The 12,086-nt window shown below is 43.7% G+C and overlaps 1 protein-coding gene across 2 annotated transcripts in view; it reads left to right on the top strand.

Moving 5' to 3' along the window:
- Positions 1-3,990: 3,990 nt before the first annotated feature.
- ADAMTS20 (ADAM metallopeptidase with thrombospondin type 1 motif 20) overlaps positions 3,991-12,086 on the top strand; it is a 96,280-nt gene continuing 88,184 nt past the window's right edge. For both annotated transcript variants that reach the window (XM_084507029.1, XM_084507030.1), the window contains exons 1-2: positions 3,991-4,199; positions 4,394-4,740. In XM_084507029.1, coding sequence (XP_084363155.1) covers positions 4,109-4,199; positions 4,394-4,740 — 438 coding nt within the window. In that variant the 5' untranslated portion in view covers positions 3,991-4,108. The remainder of the gene's footprint in view (positions 4,200-4,393; positions 4,741-12,086) is intronic.

The following is a 12,086-nucleotide window of genomic DNA, read 5'->3' on the forward strand; positions in this document are numbered from 1 at the left end:
CATTAGGGGTAGTTCATTGTGACTTTCTGTAGGTTTTCATTTATTTATTTGTTTGCTTTTGAGTTCAGTCAGGATGTCCCCGTCAGCCATGCTGGCAGCCTGCTAAGCCTGCCTGTTTTCTTGATAGATGGGGATGAATAGTTCTTGTGCTTTGAGAAGTTGTTCTTGTCCATTGAACAGCTTTTCTGGACTCCTTTGCGAGGGAGGGCCTAGATCCCACCTGCCTGTTTTCCAAACAAAATGAAGGTTTTTCTCCTGAAGTCTACATTTTCCAGGCTCTCCCCAGTATCCAAAAGCTTCCATCTGCAGCCAGGGTCGCTGTAGCATAGGCTGCCATTGCCTACCCGGCCCCTCATCAGTTCTTTTGCAGACAGCAGATCCTGTAGGGCTGTCACCAATTATTCTAAAACCAATGCTATTTTTCAACTCACTCTTTCATTATGTATTTCTGCAGTTGCTCCTTAAAAAAGCCTCTGTAATTCTCCAGCTTTGTTTCATCCTCATGCCTCACCATTATACCTCTTAATGTCATAGCAAACACACTATGCCTATGCCTTGTGAATTTTCTGATGCACTTATGTTTCCTCTTAATAAAAATATACCCCTTCCTTTGATATACAGGGTTATATTTACTTGTCACAAGACTCAAACTGATGCCATATGGGCAGAGGTCAGGTTGAATGACCGCAGCTTATTGCCCAAAGCCATTCAGGTAACTTGAATACTACTACAACTGCCTAAAAAAATCCTATATTTCTCCTTTACTCCTGCACAGCTAACCCATCTTGTGATTGAAAATCAGCCTTGTGCATTATATCTGTAGGACTTCTCTTTTTGTTAAATACACTGGTTTTCTGAGAAAGTAGTGGTTTCTACATACAAAGAAGGTTTAGATTTGAATGCTTGACATGATCTAAATCACCAGATGTCTAGAAAATGTGACTGTAGAATCTGGACATTTTTTGAAATTTATTTTTTCTTTAAGATGAGTATTTGAAAACATAATTGAAAAAATCGGCCCAACTGGCACCGGATTTTCTTTTAGCAATAGTCCCATGGCACTACCAGGAACTACTGAACAACGTTTGCAATCTAAATAAATGTTGTGAATTCTAAATTGCTCTAAGTCTATCTTTAGACAGAAATGGACCTTCCATGTTTACTATAGAAGTGTTCCATTCTAATGGGGAATACAGGAAAAGTTAAGCATGTTAAAACAGCATCTAAGAGAAATTGTTATCATTTCTGAGACACTCGCTTTTTGAAGTAAATACTGCCTTTTCTAAAATACTGGAAATACATACTACTCTTAATTTCCAACAACACTCAATATTCTCAGGATTGTGCCAGACAAAAATAGTAATATGCTTTGGAACAATCCAGATACCTCTTCTACAATCCTGGGCTCCAACAGGGGAAACTGACTTGAGCAGTGAAGGTTCTTTCTCTACTACTCACCTTCATTCAGAGCCTGATCATCTCGTTCATTCTTCAGGAGAAGAAAGCATGTCCTCTGACTCCATTTCCACCTTACAAGATTCCAACAGTAACAAGTGAACTAGACTGCAAAACAGCATGAAGACAGAAGAGGTACTTCAAGCTCTGACACACGCGGCCATACTCTTCCCAGTAGTGCCAGCATGTGTAATGGTGGACAAATTAGCAACTGGTATGGCTTCCAATTAGTAATTGTATCAACAATAAAGAGCATTGTGTCTTCACCTTTTTCTGGAACCTTGGTACTCACAAAGACACTGGCTTAAGTACCAGCCAAGTCACTACATCTTACAGCAATACATGGACCTCTTTTTCTTCACTTTTTTAATGCTGTTTCATATGATCTGATGAAGATTTATTCACACGGCCTGATTTAAAATTTAGCAGAAGCGTTTTATAGAGCTCGTCTATGAGGAGGTACAGCCTCAAAAGTTGTTCACATTATCTTGGCCACCAGCACACTGATAAACAAGCTCATTGAACACAGCACTTACCAAGGTTATAAACAGCTTTATATACCTGACTTACTATTTGTTGAAGCAGACAAGAAAAGTTTGAGACCAAGCACTTTATAAAGAGAAGACAAAAGGAATATTTTTGGGGAAAAAAAAAAAAAAAGAAAATTTGTATGTACAGTGCACATTTTCTGGAGAGCATTGGTGGCTAAACACATGGATCTCAGACTGCATTGACTAGACCCGCTTCCAGTTTACAAACCTTGGTCACGATAGTTATATGCTTTGTAGATATTTTCATGTAGATTTCAGAAGCTGAAAATGATTCTTCCATTCCATGTACATTTTTAACTGTAATTGGTCATCAGATAAATGAATTCTCCAGCCTGGAGATTTTTTAGTTCAAGATTTTTTAACCCAAAGATATAGGTTTAATTACAACTATAAAGACTAGAGTTGATTGGAGGGATTTTTGTAGTTTGAGTTATGTACAAGGTCGGCCCAGTGTGTCCTTATGGCCTTAAAATATGCAATGCTATTTTCTGCAAAAGATTTATGTATTTGCATGTATGTGGGCTACATCCACAGAACTTAGACAGCAATGCTGAACGCTGCAGCATCCAATATTTAACTTGTCTGTATTTCGTGGCGAACTTTTTTTGTTCTTGAGGCTGTGAAAATACCATCTCCCTGTCATCCTTTTCTGGAATATTTATTCTGAGAATAGGGCAGCAGCTTTGACAAGAAGAACTGAGAACTTCTGTGGCTAAATCCCTGTTGCAGCAGCAATGCAATCAGCAAACTTTCTGGAATACGTAAGATCAAATCTAGTTTAAGAAGGAAGACTTTGAAAAAATCTTTAATTAAGCTGCTCAACATAATGAATGTATAGAATGTTACTTATTAAGCTGTTAATAAATACTGACGTTATGTATACAGCATATAATATACAATATAAATACTGTATAATTAACACAGATGGGGTTGCACCCCTTTAAAGGATTGTGGCTGGCACTAGGTTGGCACAGGCTTTGTATACGGAAGGTCTAGAGGTATCCCAGGCCATCGATCCTGGAGTTGCCCTTACTGAACAGACTCATTGGGCTCCTCAAAGTCTTGTGTGGGGTTCAAGACGACCCTGCCTTACTCCAGGCATCCCACTGCCTCTAGGAGCCGCTGGGACAACCTCAAAGTGCTGCTGTAGAAGAGACACAATAACACAACCCACACATGTGAGCATGGGGTGGACTGGGGACCCTCCTGCTCACTGGGGCAGACTGGCTGATAGTGACTGTAAGCCTCCAAACAAACCATTTTCAGCAAGGTTGATAGTCTGTAATCTCCACATAATAGATGCAGGGCCTTCCTGAATGCTGCTTTAAGCAGTTTTATGAAGACTTTGCCCAGACAGAATAAGCAGGGGATTCGGCGTTAAACAACAAGTCGAGTCTGTTGACACCACGGTGTCAGGCTGTGCTCTGTGCCGAGATCCCCTTCCTTCAAAGCTGTGCGTGAAGAGGTCCTCACCCTACCCATGTGTAAAAACTCAGGTACCTTAAAGGTGGTCAGCGGGCTGCATGTGGACAACCACAGGAGCTGATGGGCCACCCCCTAACCTCACGGAGCTCCCTTTGCCCTTCTCGGGGTGAACCCGGGACTGCCAACCTCCCCGATTCTCCTTCAAAAAAATAAATAACCACAACCAGCGTTTGCTCCCAAAGCCCCATTTTCCCCTTCCAGTGACACCTTTCCCCCGCCGGCCGGCCGGGCCCCGTCCCCCCTCAGCCTGCCGGCGGGGCGCGGGCGGAGGAGGCGCTGCGCGGCGGGAGGCTGCGCTCCGCCATTGGGGCCGTCCTGCCCCGGGGGCGGCCCCGCTTTGAAGCTCGGCTCCGGGGATGGCCCCCGCCTGAAGGCGGCCGGGCAGCCTCGCCTGCGGCGGCTGCGGCAGGGGCGAGGGAGAGGAGGAAGGCGGAGGGAGAGAGGGAGGGAGGGAGGGAAAAAGGGAAAGGCCGGGCCGCCCTCGCCCACCGAGGAGGAGGAGGAGGAGGAGAAGAGGAGGAGGAGGAGAGGAGGGGAGCTGGGGGCGGCATGAGGGAGCCGAGCGGTGGCAGCGGCTGAGGCAGCGGCCCCCGGGCGCGCCGCGGGCGGAGCGAGCCATGCGGGCGGCGGGGTGGCTGGCGGCCGTGCTCTGCCCCCTCGCCCTGCTGGGAGCCGGGTCGCGGGGGCTCCGCTTCCACCCCGGGCAAGGTAAAGGAGCGGCAACAAAGGAGGAGGCGGCCGGGGGGTGCCGGGGGGCTGCGGAAGGGGCCGCGGAGCTGGAGGGGGGGGAGCTTCTGGAGAGCCGTGCGGCTCGGTACTGTCAGCGGCAGGGAGCGGGCGGAGGTGGCTGCTGAGCTGCCCCGGGGAGGCTGAGTGTCCGTCTGTCCGTCTGTCCGCTGCAGAGACCTTGGTGAAGCGGCTGTCCTCCTACGAGATCGTCACGCCCGTGCGGGTGAATGAGTTCGGCGAAGCTTTCCCTCGCACGCATCACTTCAGCAGGAGGAAGAGGAGCTCGGAGGACCCGCCGCAGCCCTTGGCTTTCCGCACGCACTACCAGCTGGCTGCCTACGGGCAGGTCTTCCAGCTCAACCTGAGCGCTGATGCCGCCTTCATCGCCGCTCAGTACACCACGGTGCACGTCGGGGCCCCGCGGGAGCAGGTGACCCCAGATCTGCGCCACTGCTTCTACCGCGGGCACGTCAACGCGCAGGAGGCGCACATGGCTGTCTTCAGCATCTGCGGCGGCTTGGTAAGCGCCCGGGTTGCTCCCTTCTGTCTCTGTTCACGCTCTTTTCCCTCCCCAAAAGAAGTGTAGGGGGATGCCTTCGCCACGGAGCTGAGCTGCAAGTTCTTGGGCATCGCTCCAAGTAGTCGGTCGCGAAATGTCTTGGCGTTGGCAGCGTGTGGTCATGATGAACCGCTTCTGGCGGGATGTACAAACGCTGCTTTCAAAGGATCGGTTGCTGGCCAGCTGTAGAGTTGGTTGATGTAACTCTTGACACTCACGGCATTATAACGGAGGGAAAAAACCATGCATCAGAAGCTCAGTAAGCTATTGTTTTAGCAAAATGCTGCTGTGAGTTGGCATCAGCTATGTGTCTGCAGCTAGATGGATGTGATGTGGTTATGAGTGCGAAACAATGGTGATTGAGATGATGAGAGAAGAACTAGTATTGATATTTTTCTTCCTGTGCTTTCAGTCACCCTGTAGCCATGTGTCATGTTCCAGTAGACGCACAGCAGTGCTCTTTAATCATCTTTCTGTTGAAGTGAATGGGAAGATCCCTATTGACTTCACTGGGAGTGTGACTGTAAAATGCTTCTTTACTTAATTGAATTGAGCAAAGGAATCAAAACTCCATTGAAATACGTTCTTTACTGTACTTTGATAGTATCCTGTGTATTTTTTCCTAAAGGTATAATGAAGCAGTAGTACCACACAGCTGTCTGTCAAAGCCGTTGTACTGTGTTGGTGCATTTCATAGTTTTGTATCTAGAGACAAGACTTCCATGTGCCTGGTGACAGGACAAGGGGGAATGGGCTAAATTTGTGCCAGGGGAGGTTTAGGTTGGATATTAGGAAGAACTTCTGTATAGAAAGGGTTGTTAGGCATTGGAACAGGCTGCCCAGGGAAGTGGTGGAGTCACCATCCCTGGAGGTCTTTAAAAGAGGCTTAGATGTAGAGTTTAGTGATATGGTTCAGTGGAGGACTGGTTAGTGCTAGGTCAGAGGTTGAACTCGGTGATCTTGGAGGTCTCTTCCAACCTAGGTGATTCTGTGAAGACATGATATCTGGTGCTTTACTGTATTACTGTTTATTGAAATGCTGAGGACAGATGAGTGACAGCTACAATTGTTGCTAGACCAGCCATTCCTTTGCAGTGCTTTAAAATAGTTGCACACCTTAACTATACAATGTTGTAAACTTTCCTGTGAATGACACTTGAGGTTGTGACAAGGTTTCTATTGCAGCCAATGAGGAATGTAAAGGTGCAAGACTTATTTCTGAGAAGTGAAAAAATCTAGTGGTATCATAATCTAGTTTCTTTTTGGTAGCATATAGAAGATAGAATGGAGTTGGCTGGATGGGTGTGGGCGAGAGAGATGCATATTAAAAGAAGGCAATGCATGTGGTGGAAAAGAGGATCAGAAATAAATGGTACTTCCAAGAGACACCTCTACTGTCTAGTGCTTATTCTTGGATATGTGGATAAAGGCCATCTTGTCTTTGAGTTTGAAGCCTTTAGACTTGGGCTATTCTGTGGAAATTACTGAAGAAGCAAGCATTCTAAACCAGTAATTCTGAATTAATCACAGTTTTGCCTAAGTACCTTTCTTTACAAACAGATCTCATTGTTTCACCTGCTTTATACAAAACCCAACTAGAACCTATACCAAAGCCCTCAGTATGTTGTATGCCTAGCTCAAAGGGAAGTAGAAAAGAGAAGGAATCACAAATAACTGCAAATAGGTTTTCATGTTGTTTTTCATTCATATACCATGGGACTGGGGATAGCATCATACTCTGTAATAAACATGAGAAGCTTAAAATCTTCTCCTTTCATGACTTTTATTGCCTGTTTTAATCCTCTCCCTGCAAATAATCTCTTCTTATTGCTTGAAGGAGCCGCATGTGCTGAAAATCATTTCTCTGAGAAACACGTACCTACCACACTTCAAAGCTGTCCCAACTGCCTATTACTTAGCAGTTCTCAAATCTTCAGCACAAGACCTTCTTAGCTGTGGTAGTTCAAACGTCCCACTTCTCTTGTCACTTTCTCCACTTCACTTATACTGTGGTCTGTACCATGCATTCTTCCACTCAGAAATCCTTGAATGCTAGTTAACTGAGCCTTTTCCTCTTCTAGATGAGCCTTGTAAGCTTTCACTGCAGCTTCCAGCTGGCCCTCATGTCCTTCATTATTGTCTGTCTGTCATTAGGAGTTCCTTGTCCGAACCACCACCAAAGTCCTTGTTGTCCCAGAGCTCCCAGGACTTTCTCTCACTGCTGGTTTCACCTTTTGCCCAGGCATACAAGTCCTTGGGGAGCACAGCCTGTGATAACCCAGCATTGTGCTGCCTTCCCTTTGCTAATGAACCTGGTAAGGTTTTGAGAAGATGAAGCAGAACTTCACATGGTGGCTGGTGCACTTCTTGTGGTACATGACTGAAGCTCCCAAAGAGGGATTGTATGAGGACGAGGAGATATGTTACTGACACGTGCACAGAGTATCCTCCTAACCTGACTCAGAGCTTTCATTCTACTGTTCTTCTTCATCCGTAGTCAGGCACTGGAACGGGTTGCCCAGAGAGGTGGTGGAGTCCTTGTCCTCGGGGGTGTTCAAAGAAAGGCTGGACGTGGTGCTAAAGGGACATGGTTCAGTGGGTGATACTGGCAGTAGGGGGATGGTTTGCACCAGATGATCTGGGAGGTCTTTTCCAACCCTAACAATTTTTTGATTCTATGACTACCAGGGGAGGGAATTTCTTTGAAAAGGAAGACTGGACATAAAAGGAGGGGGGCAGAGGATTTTTTATTTCTTTTTTTTTCTGTGAAATCTTGTCCCTCCTGAACACATTCTGCACTCCTGGGCACAGCTGTCCTCATGTTTAAGGACCGTTGTCATGGCTAGAAAATCTAGTGAAAAGATATCTCTTTTTTTTTTTTTTTTCTCTCAGGATTTTTAAAATGTGTTTGTTTTGTGCATTCAACAAACGTACCTGCAAAAATTACCTGGTCAGTTATTTATCTTTTATTGAACTGCACCCTGTTTTGTGAACAAATGCAAAGATTTATGTGATTTAAGGACTACAGTTGAGGTAAGATGAGGTATTTATTGTGAGTTGGTAGAAACTGGACTATAGTGACTCAGCAACCCTGTATTATATTTATCTGAAGTAAAATCCAGTCTCTTCTTAAGATCCATTTTCTCCCTTGCTGAGTTTCAGCTTGGTGTATAGAAATTAAAATAGGAGGGGTTGCTTAGAATTACTAGGTATAATCGTATCTTCCAAACTTGCATCTGTGAGGCAGTTGCTGTAGACCAATGCTGTAAAAGCTAGGGATGAAAAAAGGATTGTGGACTTAGGGAAAAAAAAAGAAAATATACAGGAAAATTAACAATGGAATCTTAAAAATTTGCTCTGAAGATCTGCCTGAGAGTGATCTGAAGTTAAACTAGGTACTTGCACTCGCTCATTGTATGCTGTAGGCACCTGTCCCCAACCTCTGCACTGCCTGCATTGGCAGCTGCACTGCTGGTTCCCAAGTTCCTTCTCCTCTTGTTTGCATTCTCAGGTTGTGTTCTCCCCCTCAAGCTCTGCTTTCCCTTTTCACCCTCAGTTAAGCCTTTTTCTGAGTGTGCCAAGAGCATGTACGGCCCAGAGTACCCGTGGAGTTTTGCTTAATGGCTCCTGACACCCTGTATGCAGTTTTGTTGTGTTACATTTCAGAGTGTGCCCTGGGTTCAGGGATGCAAATGGCAAAGGGAGGTTAGAAGGTCAGCGGGGAGCCTGTAGTAATTGGTAGGAGGGAGTCTGTAATTAGGGAAGTTCGGGAGGCTGTCAAAGGCAGAAGGTCATTTGGAGTGATGGCCTGAGTGCCTAGCTGAACATCTGATCACATACAGGCATATTTCTTATATCTTGAGAGTAATTTTTGAAATTTCAAACTCTATTTCACTTTATTTTCCTAAGTTCTATATCTTTTTTTGCTTTTACTGCATTGGTCAGCTTTAACTTCCTACAGACATGGGAAACAAGATCTGCTGAGGAAGTCACTGGATTCATGTGGACTAAAGTGACCTCTCAAACATTATCCAGACAGCAAAATCAGAGGTAAAAACGCTTAATTTAACTTTCAATAACATAGGCTACAAATTGATTGACAAATATCAATGAGTAAAGTATCAAGATGTGAGGCAGATATAATGAGTTTTAACTGGAACAAGCCTTGGGTTAACAACACGCTCAGGAGATAAAAAAAAAAAAAAAAAAGAAAAGAAAAAGAAAAAAAAGAAAAAAAAAAGAAAAAAAGAGCTTTTTGAAGTTATTTTGCTTTTTATCCTGAATGCTATAGAAGAAATTGTTTAGTCCCTTGAGAAGCCTGGTATTCTTCCTTGGAGGTCAGGGATGTGTTGCCAGACTCTGGGGACAGCTAAAATTTGTTTTTGTGAACTGGGAGAATGCCTAAATGCCAAAGGTATTTGATGTGATTCTACTGTGAGAAGGGAAGTTAAGTAAAGAAGAAACCAACATTTCTTTGGGTGTCTCTGGGGTCTAGGGACCCCCCAGTCTCTGGGGTATAGAGAAACATCACATGCGAAGTGACTGGCAAAAATTAGGAGTACATGTGCATTTTCTTCTTGCGTGGATTTGCAGATCAGCTTCCTGCAGTCCAGGAAGGCAGGGCTGCTTTGTTCTAATGTAGCTTCTGCAGAGTAGTGAGGTCTGCATGACAAACTTCTTCCTCCCTCAGGAGTTCAAGGAAGCCCCTTTATTGCACATCAAGCTCATGTTCTTGCCATTCTCCATGTAGAAGTGAACTGAAGTGGATCTTTAAAATATGCTCAGTACAAAAGGCTGTGCTTATTTTTTATTATTGGGGATTATCGGATCACCTTTTTGGGAGTTCTTGAAAACAATTCTGTCTGCTGCATATAACTACAATGGTCCTTTTTTTTAGGGAAAGTAGGCAGCTCTGGAATTTATTTTAATGAAATTCTATTTTTTTGGTTTAAAAAATCAATTGTGCAGGAGCTATAAACTATTACTAGTATAGTCAGCATATAGCTTCTTTTGCAGTTGTAATGTAGGTAACGTACTCCTCCTTCCCATTATCGTTCTGGCCTCCATTGTTTTGTGCTGTGTGGTACTGGTAGCTTCAGTGAGTTAAACTACAGTGATTTATTTCCAAAGAGAACATTTAACACTTGTAACTGAAAGATATGCTTACCTTAATGCAACTTAGCAGCTGCCACTTCAAAAAAGTTGCCTTCTAAATCTGAAAGGCAAATTAGTTTCCAGCATTCAGGTCACGTTTATAAATCTTCGCCACATACTAGTGTCTGTAGATTTTATCTTAATGTAGATATTGCATCATAAACAAGGAATAAGTCATGTTAAAATGTCAAGAGAATCACTTCTTGTTTGGACAAACCAAGTCTTATTAGTGCTGACAGACTGACCCGACGACTTCTACTTAATAGTTCTGGTTTCACTTGTCATATAGGTGTACAAGGTGAGTCCTCTAGCCCTGAAGCCCTGCAATGTAACAACAAAAACAATCAGTGCTACCACTATAGCCCCTTGCGCTTATTTTGTCCCTCACAAGCATGAAATGAGTTCAGGTATAAGAACCTTCTGTAAAAGATATTTTTTTTTGATTGTTTGAGTAACATTTTTTAGCTAAACAGAATGAAAACATATTAGGAAACATATTAGGAAGTAGGTTGAACCCCACAATCTCTACAGTGGAAGGATCTGTGTAGCAATAGAGTACAAAAATCTCTTCATTTGAATCTTTCTTTATTTTTTTATTCTCTTCTTTTCTCTCTGATTATTTCTTCTTTTGCTTTGGCTTTTGCATTGTCTTTTGCTGTGGACTTCATTTCATTGCAATTTTTGTCTTTCTTACTTTGGTTTGTTTTCTACACAGGGACCAGCACAGACCAGCAAATACAGGCAGAATTAATGAAACTTTAAACTAAGAAAACATATGGGGGTGGGAATTGTACAGCTGAAGGTCTGTCACAGAAAATGTTTATCAGAAACAGTAGGCTCTGAGTATGTGTGTGTCTACTCTTTTGACCAGCCGTTCTACAAGAACTTTCCTTCCTCTAGGTGTGTCCCAGGTGGCTTAGCATCCTTGACATAAGATTGGATTTGCTTAATTAAACTTCTGGGAAGCATACAGAGGGTGTTGTGCATGAACATAAGCAGTTGGTTGAGTTAGGGGAGGAGGAAGGACACATCATGTGGCCCTCTGTCACCAGAAGAACTAAACCACTGCAACTAATGCTTCCACCCCCTGGGGCAGTCAACAGTTACCTGTCATGGATCCCAGGATTGTGCGTGCTTGGGGGATGTTGATGGGCTTTCCATGTGAGATATCAGATCTGCAGTAGCTTCAGTTCTACTTTAATGATCTACTTTCATGTAGAAAATGGCAAGGTTATGGTAGCAAAGTTAGACCATGAAAAGAGACCATACCTTCTGGGTGTACATACATTGACAAAGGTTCTCCAGGTAACTACTGCATAATCGACTAAAACAAGGTGAAAATCTAGCCTTAGCCATGTGTGCTTGAGTGATAACTGCCTGGTGATGTATGTGAGGTTGAGGTTGAAAGGTCCATTTGGAGCTATTCACCTCCCCAGGAGGGTGAAAGGTAGTTCTGCGTGTTCTTAAAACATCGAAGCTAGGACCGTCTTCCTAAACAGGGATAAATCTCAAATGCAATATTGCTTCTCATTCACTGAGACAGGCAAGGTTACATGGTAGAGTTTCCTTCCAGACTCTCGTGTGGAGGATCCCTTAGGTCTGTGTTCTAGGGGAATACTTAGCTTGATGATAGCTTATGATAGCTTATTCACGTGTGTTTAAAATAACTAAATCTGTGTATATGTGCACTTCACTTTCCAGTTTCACTGGATGTTACAGAGTAACCACTTTTCTATAATGAAATCTGTAATGTTTCAGTGGCAAAAGCTGTTACATTCTTAAAAAATCAATTTGTCTGACTAGTTCACTGTAAATTTTATATAAAGGTAACAATAAATAAACTGGCCCTCTCATTTCCTTCCACTCCAATGAATCTTGTTAGTTGCTGCGATCCCTGCAGGCTTTTCTTCCTGCTTTTTCCAGCTGTCCTTGAGATTGTTACTATAACACTCTATAGTAACTCTAACACTCTAAGTTCTCCGCTATTTAGTTAGTCTGTTACTCCAGACTGTATTTAGAAACTTCAGAAATGCCATTTTACTTGGCTTCAGCCAGGCTTGTTGTTGTCTGGAATAGTCTTACCAAGAGATGCTCAGGGTACCTACCACTGGGTTTTCCACTTCCCACATGTACAGGCTTTCCCCTAGGCTGTT

This window comes from Aythya ferina (genome assembly GCF_964211825.1).
Source record: "Aythya ferina genome assembly, chromosome: 1".
Classification (NCBI taxonomy): domain Eukaryota; kingdom Metazoa; phylum Chordata; class Aves; order Anseriformes; family Anatidae; genus Aythya; species Aythya ferina.